This window comes from Poecile atricapillus, chromosome 4 (assembly GCF_030490865.1).
Source record: "Poecile atricapillus isolate bPoeAtr1 chromosome 4, bPoeAtr1.hap1, whole genome shotgun sequence".
Classification (NCBI taxonomy): Eukaryota; Metazoa; Chordata; class Aves; order Passeriformes; family Paridae; genus Poecile; species Poecile atricapillus.
This window is the reverse complement of record NC_081252.1, coordinates 44,761,140-44,775,762: the sequence shown is the minus strand read 5'-3', so window position 1 is coordinate 44,775,762 and position 14,623 is coordinate 44,761,140. Positions and strand designations below refer to the sequence as shown.

Genomic DNA, 14,623 nt, shown 5'->3' with positions numbered 1-14,623 from the left:
GATTAAACCCCAGCCTTTTCCCTGCTGCTCTTGACTTTAAGATGATTTTTAGAAGTTATCAATTCTTTCAATAGTTTAAATGTTTTGGGCTCAAATGCATACTTGAAATCCCACAGCACAATGCAGTGATCATTCGGCCTTCTTAAAACAAAAGTACCCTTCTTGATGGAAACAAGGCATTCTTGAAGGGTTTTCAAAGTATGCATATCTACTTTATCTGAAATCTTATCATCCTGTGACTGCAGCAGGTCTCCAGGAGAGATTAATGAGCCTACTGTTTCCCATGATTATTTCCTGTCTTAACAGAGATCCTTCAAAAACATTTACCGTAGCTCTTCATATCCAAAAGGAGCCACTCCACCCAAGCATCAGCCAGGGCAGTTGTAAAGATCACACTGCCAGCCTGTTCCTGCTCCATGGATAAACAGGACTAGTCAGCATGAAAGCCTGGCAGTGACGTCCTTCACAAATAAACAAGAGGCTGATGAAAAGCAGAGCAGCACAGAATGTGGCTAATGTGCTACAGTGCAGGAAAGACAGCATGGAAGTGTGGAGTAGCACTAACACTGAGCATCACTTCCCTCTTCCAAATTATGAAAGATAAGCTAGCAGAAATCAGGAGGAGCATTTTCAGCTCAACTGGAGAAAGTTAGGTGGATCACTGGTTTTCTCCAAACCCTAATCTGCTTTTGAGATTTTAGAGATTTTCACACCTAAACTGCCATGCTTTTGTCATATTAAGCACTATCAAAATGATATTTTAAGTTATAAATACTTTTCTTTTTAATCTATTTTTGTCTGATTCCACAATCACCAAAATACCAAGACAGAATTAAGAGTGATTTTTCTCATTTCTGAGTACCAGGAAAGATGAAACTCGGATACCACTGCATAAACTAAATAAAACTAGAAAGGCGCAAAAGGAAAGTCTCACATGTATTCACACACCCTCCAGGAAGCTTCAATAAATGGAAAATAAGTAGATTTATGCTACTAAGACACTGTTTCACCACAATGCAAGGGGAAAAAAGCGTCCTTTGAGTAACAGTAACAACGTTGCAGTTTGGGTATTTTTCTAAAAAAAATATGATTAAAAACAAACAAAAATCACTCCTTATCAGCAACACGAGAACCATACTACTTTGGGATTTCCTCCCCACAAGCTGCTATACGCTTACCAGCAGGAACCAAGCAGAACCTCCATCTCCAAAGGAGCAAAGTGTCTTTTACTAACTTTCTCCAAAATAATTCTCCTTACCTGGGGAAATTTTGACAGGACACGCACGACCATGGAGGAACTTCAAATCCCAAAAGGGTATTGTGCACCTCTCCCAAAGGCAACGAAAGGCAATTAGTACCAAAAGCAGAATTTCAAACTCTGCTTATAAATCCACAGTTGTAGATAATTCAATTTGCACCAAACAACATTAAAATAGAAATTGTCCAGATGAATACAAACTTACCAAGTAATCAAAGCTACGCTACCTGTGCAAATTGGTTGATTCATTTTTGCACATCTGCAATAATTTATGACAAAATTTCCACATTATCTTCTATATCACTCATAACTGTCTCGATTTGAGCTAATCTAGAGGTATATACCCAAATACATCCCCAGAAGTATATCCTAGAACCCACGAAAACAATTTCTGAAAAGTAATTTCTCACACCTAATTTTCTTCCCTCTTTTTTTTTTTTCTGTGGTGGCTTTGCTACTTGAGCAGGTTTATATCAATTAAACACATCAAACTGAAGCACATATTCACATCATCCATTTTTAAGTCAGAATATGGGGCCCTCCAAATTGTCATGCCAAAAAATGTCTCACAAACTTCATTACCCTTAAACACACTAAAGGATACACAAAAAGAATGTAAATTTCCTTAAAACAGAAACTTAATTGTATTTTAGACCTGCATGATCCGTGTCCCCTGTCTTAGCAATACCAGCAGAAGGCAGAGACTTCTCATTTTACCTGCAAAGTTATACATGGCAAAAGCATGAATGAAACAGAAAATACAAGTTCTTTTTCCTTTATAGCTTCTGTAACTACACATCCATGACACCTGGCAGCGTGTACAACAGCACTGACCAACCTGACCTACATCTACAAAGGAGCAACACATATGCCCCCCTTCAAATTTTTTGCAAGATTTTTTCCAAGAGCCAGGTTAAGCACATAAAAGGCCTCCTAAATGCTGTGCTTAGTATTTAAGTAGTGAACATCGATTTAACATTTTCATGTAAGCAGTAACTGGAACCTTATATATAACTTACAAGTCTTTACAGACCTCCTGCAAATTTTAGAAACCTTGAATTACAAGTTTTCAACACCTATGTAGGCCTGGAAAAGCATTTATTCAATTCTGTGAGAATGGGAGAACCTTTAGGAATAGCAAGCACTGTTCTACTACCCATGGGCCAAGGAAAGGGAAAACCAGCTCTCCTGTGGTCTGACAAGAGATTGAGTAAAAAAAGTGTTAAATCCCAAAAACTTCTACAAACATCTGGGAAAAGGAACTTACAGGGACACCATGGACAAATTAGGCACTGATCATTAGCAATGCATATTACAACACAGCCTGCCAGACACAGCAAGAGCTGAGAAAAATAAAAAATCAAGTGGCAGTAAGGTAAATCTGAGCCTGGGAGTCAGTATGTACTATACAGTAAAATAACATCCACCACAGATAGCCTCTGCCTGCAGCGCCTTGCAGGTCCCTTTGGTCACATCTACCTGACCAGTCAGCCTCTTCCCTCCCTCTTCCACTGGTCAGCATCACTCCAAACCGAGGACAAGATGCATTACCATCACTAGCAGACACAAAGGATCTCAGGAGAAATTTCCTCTACAAAACTGATTTGAAAATCACAAATAAGAACAAATAAATGTACCACAGACTCTGTAGCCTTTACCCTCATCCACATGGATTCCCTCTGCACTTATTTCTTGAGCATGACGTGTAGGCACAACGCCAGCTCTTTAAGCCTTGCCAGAAAACTGTGCAAAAATAATTGTGTATGAATGTTTATTCCTGTGTGGAGGATTCAGGTCAGGGGGAGGAATCATAATACAGTTTTGACATAATTAAGTTACATGCCATCTATAATCTGCTGGAACACACAAGTACCATTTTACTTCACTTTAAATTACCATCTTGACAAAACCCACACATCACAACCCACATAACTAAGCTAGCCTGCAGCCCCAAATCCTTTTTTCAAAAGTCCCTTTTTACACCTTAACATTCAAGCCTCTTTCAGAGCCACAGCACCTGAGAGGCCTGCCCACAGACAGTTCTGTTTCTGTGCCACTTGTCAGCTTTGCTTATAAAAGCAAATATCTGGAGACACAGTGGGAAGGCTCAGCAGGAGAAATCTTCTGCTGCAAGGCAGCAGAGATCTCCACACAGAAATGGCCGCTTATTCGATCTGTCTCGCAATCCCTGCTTGAAAACGAGCAGTGTTCTCAACAGGGATGCCCTGGAGACGATTACACTGTAGTGTCTGAAAAGCAGTCCCATCCAGACATCCAAGGGTGGTTTCCAGTCATGCTCTGAAGTCATGTGTAAGGTAGAGGACATAGAAAACTAAAAGGCAAATCAAACAAATCCCTTAACAAAAAATTCTTAAAAAAAAAATAAATAAAATCTGTTTAGAGATTTGCTCTGTGTTGCCCTAAGACAAGGTACATGCATTTTTTGGGTTTGTTTTTAGAAGCAGCTAGTAATTGCTAAAATTCTGCTAGGATCCTGTAATACAATATCAGTATGAGAAGAAACAGAAATGTGTCTGTTAATATTAGAATCAGTGTATTTAAACAGTTTCCTATTCATGTTACAGCAAATATCAAGTTATTATAGCAACTTACTTTTGTTGCTATTTCCCATTTGGTGCTTTTGAAACTTTTTCTTTACAAAAATGAAGATTTACTCTTGCTTCTAGAAACTTATCATCTGTCATCCATGCTATAATGCCCAATCCAGGTATTTGTCCTCTTACAAACTGCTCTAGTAGATCAAAATGCAGTAAACATTTCCAGATAAGCATTTAGAGTCCTTCAAAATCTTTAGCAGATAAGATAGATTTTGTGAAAAAAATAAAACAAACCAAAAAACAACTAAAATACTTAAAATTTAGCTTGAATTTTAATTGGTTCAGTATTTAGAATTAATCCATATCAAAAGGCAAGATGAGGACAGTTGTTTATAGTTAAAGGTGTAGAAGGATGTGATTCTTTTTAATCACAACACATGTGACTATAGAGAGGGGTACCATCTGAAAATACCAACAGGCAGAAAAACCAAACAGAAATTAAACAAACAAAAAAACCAACAAAACTACCACCAAACCCAAGCTGCCTCCTATGATCACTGCTTGAGTGATTATGACCATTTTGGAAGATACACAGGAAGACACTGTTGGAGAAGTGAAGTAAGGCAGATACATATACACACAAAATTCTGTGCTTTTGTACCAGTGTAAATGAGGGAAGTAGTGCAGTGTCAGCATGCAAGGTAACAGCTTCTATTTACAGTGGCCTGCACTGCTCCAAAATAAACTATCTACACCTCTGGAAACAATAATGCTGTGCTATGTTTCTTATACAACTTTAGCAATGGCCAAAAGCAATTCTCCTGGCCACAGCATCCACCCACAACTGGCATCATACTGTAAATATCTCACATTACTTTGTGTCTCAACATTTTAGACCTTTGACTCTCTCAGGGAGTCAAATGTAAAATTTACTGCTTAACATGAATCAGATGCTTTTGTACGTTTTCATTTGCACTGTTAGGTTCACATATCGTAAGATTCAAGTGATAGAAATCTGAAAAGGAAAAAACCTTATAGCATGCCATTTCTTAACTGCAGAGGATTTAATACAATGATGTGTAGAAGTATCTTAAAGTACTTTCTGATTTTATTAGAGCATCCTAACAGGAAAATATTTTGCCAATAGGTGGCACCAGCACTAGTTAAAAAGTGTAAAGAACCCTGCCCTTACTGAGCAACAAGCCCTCCTCTCCCATCTTACTGGGCACCAACATTAAGTGCATACTTTGGTATCACCAAATAAAATAGTAAAAAGGTCAGGTAACTGTAGCCCCTATGAGAAGTCACCAGTCTGAAATCTGGTCCTCAGGCTTTTCATCCTTTAATAATAGACACCTAATATTTTTTTTAAGAAAGAAATATCATTGGTCAGTTTTAGAGACTTAATTATGTCTCCTAAACCAATAGTAAAGGTTCACAATCCTGCTCAGGAGTACTTATTGCTAGTCATGTGGTTGTACAACACTTCTTTTGCTAAGAAAAGTGCAAATAATAGCTAAGCAGTCACTACGACAGACTTTTGGCCCCCTCTGCTACACTAACTGCTCCTCACATTTTTTGTTATACCTTCTTCTATTGAAAACACTGGATCAGGAAGCTCCCATATTTCAAACTGACAGAGGCTGGCACCACTTTCGTGTGGGACCCCAGTTGAGTACTGCATCCAGTTCTGGGGACCTCAGCACAGGAAAGACGTGGACCTTTTGGAGCAGGTCCAGAGGAGGGACACAAAGATGATCAGAGGGATGGAACCAAAAAAAAAGGTTGAGAGAGCTGCAGCCCTTCAGTATTTCAAAGAAGACTGTAGGAAAGACGGGGACAGATTTTTAGCAGGGCCTGTTGCAATAGGACACAGGGGCAATGGTTTTGAACCAAAAGAATGATAATTTAGATTATATAAAAGGAGTGTCTTCTACAGTGAGGTTGACAAAACACTGAAAGAGGCTGCCCAGAGAGGTGGTACATGCTCCATGCCTGGAAACACTCAAGGTCAGGTGGATAGGACTCTGAGCAGTCTAGCTGAAGATGTACCTGCTCATTGCACAGAGGTTGGAGTAGATGATTTTTAGAGGTCCCTTCCAACCCAAACCACTCTATAATTCTATATCCACGTACATACTATCTACACTTGCTCTACTCTTACACTTTGAGAGCGGACATCAGGCTCAACAGAATGCTGGTCAGCCAAAGTTAAGCTGCTCTAGTTGAACACCCAGGCACTAAAGAAGCAGTTGCATTTTCAGGACTCAACTTTGCCACAGGAAAAAGGAAATAGCCATCAGTAAGACTATCTCTGGCCAGGTTGGGGTCAAAGCTAAGAGATGTCCTTGACACAAAAGGCAAGAGCTCAGTTAGCAGCAAAGAAGGGACTGTCATATTCATCCAATTGATGTTTACACATCACTGCAGGAATGCACCACGTGCTGGGGGAAAAGATTAAAAAGAGAAAACCAGAAGGAGATTGTGCAGACACACTTTCATTTTGCATAAAGCTTACATTTAGCTATTCACCATTAAATCCAGGGGTAGCATTACGCTGTAGCATCCAGAAAAGGAAACATCAAAATGTGATGCTAAGTAACATGGTAGTCTGTTCTACAAGATTTCAACAGTCTTTATGTCAGCAGTCTGTTGTCCTGGGCTTTCTTGGTTGGCTTTCTTTTGTTTTAAGAAGAGTACCACAGTTGTTCCTCTAAACTTTTCTTTTTAAAATTCAGGAACATATTAGATACATAATCACATTGGGTAAAATGTCTCCACCTTCTTTAGGAAAAATAAGGCACAAAACATTCTTCAGAACTAGATTTTACCCCCCTACAGTTTTGATAGCCCTCTTAAGAGTTTAGATGAACTCTTAACTCTTAAGAGTTAAGATGAAAACCTGAGTGGAATAACTGAAATTAAAATTCTGCCTTAAATTTGTGTGAACGATAAAAAGATTGTATTTGTATGCTTCTGTTGGGCATACTGTTTCACATGTGTCAAGCAAAAAAACATCACCTTCTTCAGACAGTTCATAACCATTGGCTGCTTAATAAACAAAAGGGTCTCAATGGCTAACAGAGTCAGCAGTGGTAATCAACCCTTAAATGATATACAAGATTACCATAGGAACAAACCAAAAATAGAAGTCCATATCATAATACAAAACTTCAGTGCACCAGCTAGTGAAATTTCTCTTAGGGCTTTTTTTTTTTTTAGTGCAGGTAGAAATCAAGAGCCCATAAAAATGCAAAATCAACTTGACCACATGCCACCAACTCTATAATATTTTTGTACCTGTTCTGCATTACCAGACAATTGTAGCTTCAAAAAGCATCTTCTGTTCGGTACTTAGAAGAGTAGATATTTAAATACAGAAACTCAAGTGAGATAGATGAGAATTAATTAATAAATAATTAACTGTAGGAACCATATTTTGTATAAAAATATTCCCGAAATTAATTAATGTCTCAAAAAGACCAACCATAGCACAAATGGAAATACAGGCTTAGCAAGAATTGATTTTTCATAATATTCTCAGAGTTAAATTCCCTGACCTTATTTTATTACTTTATGGCACAGTCTTCCCATTCAATTACTTTTTATCTGAAAAATATTAATATCTATTTCTATAATGTACATTTAAATAAAAACCGATACCTACTTTTTCTGTTATCTTGGTTTGATACAAGCAAAATATCCTACTGGAATGCACATTTAGCTCTATTTTAGAGTATAAACAGAAAGCATTATCACTGTTGACAACCTTATACTTTCTGAAACTTCAGCATGGACCTCAAGCTCTTCATATTGCCCAGAATTTCCCCACCCCACAGTATGTTCATTTTTGGTTTCCGCAGTTTTCATTACATTTCAATTACTTTTTGACGTTTTCCTTTCTGATACAAGGAACTAGTAAAAGAATTTATTTTTTTTTAATCTAGAGAGAGATAGAGATTACATGAGAACCTAAAATCTTCTAGATTTATTTATAAAGAAATTGATTTTACTATCTGTTTCCTTTTTATTATGCACTGATACAACTAAAGTACACCTGCCTAAGCAATGATTTGGTCTATAATTTTGCCATTAAGATCATCTCCTAAAGATATACCTCAGTTTTTACATATTTTGAGAGCCACATAAAGTAGTATATGCAAGAAATGTAAGTACAACTGTAATATGCACTGCTTTTAAAAAGGCAGCCATTGTCAAATCATTGCAGAAAGATTTAAGAGAACTCTTTTTTGCAACTCAAAAACATAAGAATAAACATAATACATTGAAGAATCAAAATAAAGTCTCACTGACAAATTATGCTGTATCATTCCTTCTTCTGTGTTCCAAAAAGAGAACAGACAGATTTTGAAGAACAGATTATATGAAGAAGAAAGTGGAAATAAGATTATCAGCGTATGAATTTGTAACATAAGAAATCCCAGTTGCAGCAAGTTCTGAAAATAAGTGTATCATAGATATGACCTTCATCATGATCCATCATCTTAGATGAAGACAGGGTGGGGGGATAATCATACCATGTGAGCTTCTGGAAGATTCAGAAAAATTAAACAGAACCAAAATACTAAAGGTATAGCATTCCTAGAATCTGTCTAAAAAACCCACACACACTGATTGCATATGTATGGCGGGAGTTCAAACAGCTTTTCAAAATGAAAACAACAGATGTGACTTTAAAATGGAATCTTACCTTTCTGTCTCTTCACTTGGGGAATATTGCTGATTGTGGTTGCCTGAACTATTTCCACTACAATTTGATACCTAATTTTAAAAACAGTAGGGAATAAGGGTGGAGAGAGGGAGGAGAAGAAAAAAACATAGTATTAATTTTTTACAATGTGTTCTTCATACAGCACACTTCAGAGTTAACAAAAACCAAAATACTTCTACTTCCTCCTCACCTGGAAACAGATTAATGTCACAGTATACCTGCAACCTAAGGAGCACTGTGCACACAGAGCAAGGAAAAGAGATTATCTTGAAACAAAAAGGAAACATTCAACAAACAATAACACTGCCCTCTTCTCTCAACTGATGGCATTGCACAGACAGGTAATATTCAGTAAATACAATATAAACTCACACTCTAAACATTAAATATAAGTTTCCTGTAGGAAACCAGGATGATTTCCTACAGTTCCGGTTAAAAGAAAATAACTGTCTGTAAGGTTCTTCCAGCTAATCTACTCCATACATATATGGAACATATATGAATTTGTAGAAAAAACAAATCACACTAAAATACGTAAAACATCAAAATGCTACATTCCAGGAATAATTAAAATATGTTTATTACCGAAAACTAGGCTACACAATAGCAGACAGTTAATGCAGCTAGCAAACTGAATTTTAGGCAAAACTGATTTTGTGACTAAAAATACTATGCACTTAACTCTCAGTTAAGTCTTTCATAAATGTCAAGGTTCTGGTTGTACCATATCTGCATTCAGTGCATTTACTTTGGTGGCTATTAATTTTGGTAAGAAAGAACTATTCCAGTCAATTTGCTATCTATCAAGTTAACTCTTAGATGAAAGCTGAAGCCTCCTGGAAAGGCTGCTATTTTTGTTGCTACTTATTCTCCATTTAATAAGGAACATGTGATCCTAAAAACATATTTCCCTTCCTTCATGTAAACTTTTTTCACCAACATCACTCAATTTCCCCCATTTCTCTTGTCTCCTATAACTCTTTCAGGATTGTGACTGTCTCTGGCTCTTTGTATACACAGTTTTATATGCAGGGCATACACTCACAACTATGTTTCCACTTTTTTTTTTCTGTAGCAAATTCGTCAATTATCGAATTGAAACCTGAAAACCTATTTGAAAACCTGTATTTTTGTAACACTACTTCTGTTTGCCATTACTGTATTTTGATTGTTTCCACCCACCACCACCAGTGCCCAGTCTGTCAGAGCAAGAACAGCCCCATAGTAAGGGTGGTGGTGTGGTGTGTAGGAAGTCCCACAGTTAATTCCCCACTCAGACAAAGACTTCCCAAGTTATTCAGGGTAGCTCACTTAGACTTTTGATACATTGATTATGTGATCTGTAAATGCACTGCAATGACACTCATTCACCTCACTCAGGTGTTGTAGGCTGTGATATCATGAATTTATCAAACAAGGTACAGACAACTAACTGCACATGGAAGGTAATTCCCACTTAACTTGCAACTTTTTTCCTTCCAGATTTACTCCCATTTGTTCACATTCACCATTTCACCTGTTTTTATTACCAATACTTAACACAGCATCTTTTTTCCTGTTCAATTACTTTAAGTATGGGAGATGCTTGGAGTTACATGCCCAAAGATTCTATTTAGTCTGTTACTCCCAAGCACCAGGCTCTTGCTGCAACTACTCAACAGAAGTGCTGTACAATGCTGCACCACAGAAACATCCTCATGCTACACTGCCAGAACATGACCCTTTTCTCCCTGTAACTGTTCCAAATATTCTAGCTGCTAGATGTTCTGTGGTGTTGGTGAATAAACATCTAAAGACATTTTAAATGTGATGTATTAATTTAATTTCTAAGAAGTGACTGTACTTGATAAACTGGACCTTTCATGGTCTCACATCCACATTACTTCCTTCTTCCCTATTCTTTCTTATATTCATTCACTTCTCTCATTTCTTAGGTAAAAGATGATATAAAGCCAGTAGTAATGCTCTTTCTTACCATGAATTGTGACTTTTTGCTGCTGTAATAATAAATATCAGAATAAAAACAATGCTGACCCTGAGAGCAGAATAAAAACTATCCAACAGCTTATTTCCTTACCACTATTTTTTCTCAACTCAATGTTTTCAACTTAGCATGTCTCTTATCTTTAGTCTACTTCTGACAGAGAAAGTAAATGTTTCACATCTGATGTGAAAGAAAAGAATAATCTTTTCTTCCTTATTTGTAGCAGAATTCCAATTAATCCATACTGACTTCAGTTTGAGGGGAAATGAAGGTGAAATTTCACTGTTTCACTTTTTCTTCTTGAAAGACAACACTCTTTGTGAAAACTTGGTAATACAGGAATAAAAGTCTGCCTCCCCTCATGACAAGCATCAAAGAAATGAAACATTAGGAAGAGTGAGTTTGAAGGACATTTGTGCATAACCATACAATGGTCCCTTCTGTGAAAGCTTTGTTGGTTTGTTTTTCTCACCCCATTCCTCTCAACAAATTCAACTTTTCAGATGGTAAAGGCATGATAGGAAAACAAACAAAAATCCCCACAACAGCTCCCCAGAAATCAGCAACTTCCCTTTTATGAAAATATCGGCTCCCCCGATTTCTCTAATAAAAATTAAAGGGATATTTCCACAAAAACAGTAATTATGTTCCAAGATATTAAGTGACCAAATATTAGAGGTTCACTATAGATACAAACGAACTATGAAACAAAGTTCTCCAAAATTAATATTAAGTAGTTACTGCATCATTTAAATACATTCCAAAAAGCAATGCAGAAAATCAATACGATATTTCTTCTTAAGGTAGCGCTTCTAAGCTAGGAGCAAAACAAGATTCAGAAAATCCTAGCACCATTATTATCATTTCAGGGAGAGCTGTTTGCACAGCAGAGAGCTTTACACTTGCTTACAAGGAGACCCACATAGCCTCCCTCTTTTCTGACTTCCTGGATGAGAGCAACACGCACCACCTTTCACCCACAGGTTTCCACTTGAACCAGCCAGAGCTTTTCCCTGCCTTCCCCACCAAGAATACCTGGCTAGAATCACAAGAAAGCCCAGCAAAACTGTTAATGAAATCAGCCTGCATACATCAAGGGGCACCCAGGAGTCCATGCCTTCTTGACTGTGGTCAATCAAGAGTCTGAGGAAATGTTTATCAGTGTCTCATGGCCTCTTGAACTTAGCAAGGTATTTTATCTTTATTTTATTAAACAGATAATAATGAAACTGCAAAGATAAGCATGACAGGAATGTTTAATACAAAATAATGAGTTCCCAGCAACTGTAGGGCCTTTGGATAAATTTCCCTCAAAGCTAAGCTTACACTGAAAATTGCTACTGCTTGTATGTGTTCTTTACCAAGATGTTATCTGTCACATTACAAGTAACAGGGGGAGGCTTAGAGTTCATCAGTGCCATAAGCACTAGCTTAGAACAGACACTGAAAAATTATTTCCAAATAAAACAAAGAAAAGGAATTCTTGATAAGCATAATTACCCAGAATAGCATCAAACTGGGAAACTCTGTTTAAATAAAACATGCCAGTAATTTATTTGTTATAAGAGAACTGGAGGCATTTTCCCCACTCCCATCACTCCAACAGACTCTTACTGTGCTCCTCAGTGATAAGTGCACAACAGCTTATTTGTTTCTTCCTCTTTAACTCCTTCTTTATAGATTTGTCCTGTGGTTCAGTGTTGTGAATTACAGCAAAGTACCACCCATTTTGGTTTGGTTTTTTTTTCAATCCATATAGGGACCAGTGTTTACCTTTGTTAATGCAAATCTTCAAGCTTTCACTGGTTAATCATGAAAGCTTTGCCAAATAGACTACAGAAACTTGAGATGACTACAGGTTGGCCCATCTCTGTCTGAGTGCTCCCACAGGGCTGGAGCACAAAGCGAATGGGAATGCCTTCTCCCACAGGAAATGCTCTTTAACCACTGTCCAAGAGACTGGCTCTGTATAAACAGAGGAAGGAAGAACACTGCCTCCAAAATCAAATATTATTCCTCTTCAAAAAAGTTACATTTTCTCAGACAATTTCCATTAAAATACTGATCAGCTCAGACTGATCAATATTTTGTAGTGTGTAGAGGAACACATTTCAAGATGATGGCAGTTGGACTTCATAGACTAGAAAGGAATAACCTAGGTGCAGCCAAAACCACATTATTTCATAAAGTAGATCTGCTCTCTGGTATTAAAGAATGCAATTTAAAGTGACCTATCAGCTAAAAAGAGAACACACTAAGCATTAATGTGCTTCAACAACAACAACAACATAAGAGTTGGGTTTCTTTTGAAACAAGCAAATCCATTAGTGTGATTATGCTAATAAATGTGTCAATTAGGTTTTAGGCAGAGTCTAATAGAGACTAATATCTGTTCTCAGGAAAGGCACACTCCCAGAGTAAAGAGCAAATTTTACAGCAGATGAACAATAAGTAGCCAAGCAACAGAACCATTTCACCATCGCCTAAATGTATTTTCCTATATCAGAAATGCAAGTGGTTTCAGAATCAAAGGGACAAATGAGGAAGTACAATGTTATTTACGATGCCAGCATACTCCATCCCAGTAAGCCACCTCTTGGCCTGATCAGGCCAAGCCTATCAGAAGTTCAGGGTCACAAGAGATGACACAGAATTCAGCAAATGTAATCAATGTGCATGTGTATTTCAGATGTTGCTGCAGCCATTTGAGAAGAGAAAAAGCTGGCCTGCAGCAGCAACAGAAATAGGAAACAGAAGAGGAAAAACTACCAGTTCTGGCTGGTGGTAAGAGCTTAAGACAAACACTCCAAAAATTGTTACAGGGGTCCTCCAAAGCTTTGTTCTGCTCAACAAAACCAGCTCAAGAACATTTAGGGAGGTTCTACAACAGCAGTATCTCTCTGTTCCCTGCTTCCCAGTCAGTTGTTCCTTATCCTTTCACATAAATCAGAAATCAGAGGAGAAACAGCTGTAAAGATAAGGCAAGCATAAACAACTGCTTCTTGGGCAAGCAGGCGTGAGATGTAGTTAATAACTCATATTAAGAGAAGAGAAATAAGGAGAAAGAGATGAGACTAGGAGTGGAATTAGTGTGAGAGTGAGCAGTGATGCTATTTGCATTAGAAAACAGACTCATGATATGTAGGAGCTCAGTGATGTTTTTTTCTGTTTTTAGCAAATCCTGTAGAGCTCATTAATATGGTTAAGAAGGATGCAACTGAGAAACACATCCCTGCAATAGTCCAGGAAAACCTCTCATCCAGCGGTAAAATGTGCTGGAACTCAAACCCCTTCTTTCAATGCCACAGAATCACAACAAGCTGCTCTGAATGATCAGTGTCCCTAAGGTCGCTAGAGTTCACAGTCACCAGACCACCCTGACCAGTCATAATTCATAAAGATAACAAGGAGAAAACCATCCACACTAACAGAAATTCAACATATTTCATCTAACTCCACAGAGGCAAATTACAAAGAAGAGTTCAGTATGCCTTTCATACATTTCAAACATTTATCCATTTCAACAGCACAATCATCTCCAGTACACTGCTAAGCAAAACTTTTATGCATTTTCTGCCATTAAGCTAAAATGCTGATTACATTAGAGATCTAACAAATGTTGTAGCTTATCATCCTGACTATCTCTGCTTCACCAAACAAAAAGAAATCTAAAACTAAATTTAAAAAGAAAAAATCACAATTCATTCAAATCTTATTAATGTGCTGGAAAAGAAGCACGTTCAGTTTTGAATGAGCTACAGTGAAACACTAAATACCTCAGCTGTTTCAGGAACTCAACATCGGAGCTGCTGTTAATGAGCTTGATGAACTCCTCGTAAGAAGGAGCATATGTGTAGTCTTTCTTCTGATGCTCATTCATCTGTTCTCTGTACTCCAGCTGGCTGAGTAGCATTCGGTTAATGTAATCTGGATCACTGAGCAGTTCCACCACTGGTTTCAGTACTGGAGAGGAAAAAATATTTTAGAACAAAATCCTTATGTTGAAGAATAACTGCGGTCTTACAAATGAAAACTACAGATAAAAGGCAAAAAATAAATATCCAAGTTTATAAACATCAAAAAAATCCAAA

The 14,623-nt window shown here is 37.4% G+C and overlaps 1 protein-coding gene across 2 annotated transcripts in view; it reads right to left on the bottom strand.

Moving 5' to 3' along the window:
* SNX25 (sorting nexin 25) overlaps window positions 1–14,623 on the bottom strand; it is an 82,583-nt gene that overhangs the window by 33,679 nt on the left and 34,281 nt on the right. For both annotated transcript variants that reach the window (XM_058837346.1, XM_058837348.1), the window contains exons 5-6: window positions 14,309–14,495; window positions 8,528–8,598 (exon numbers count right to left, since the gene is read on the bottom strand). In XM_058837346.1, coding sequence (XP_058693329.1) covers window positions 8,528–8,598; window positions 14,309–14,495 — 258 coding nt within the window. The remainder of the gene's footprint in view (window positions 1–8,527; window positions 8,599–14,308; window positions 14,496–14,623) is intronic.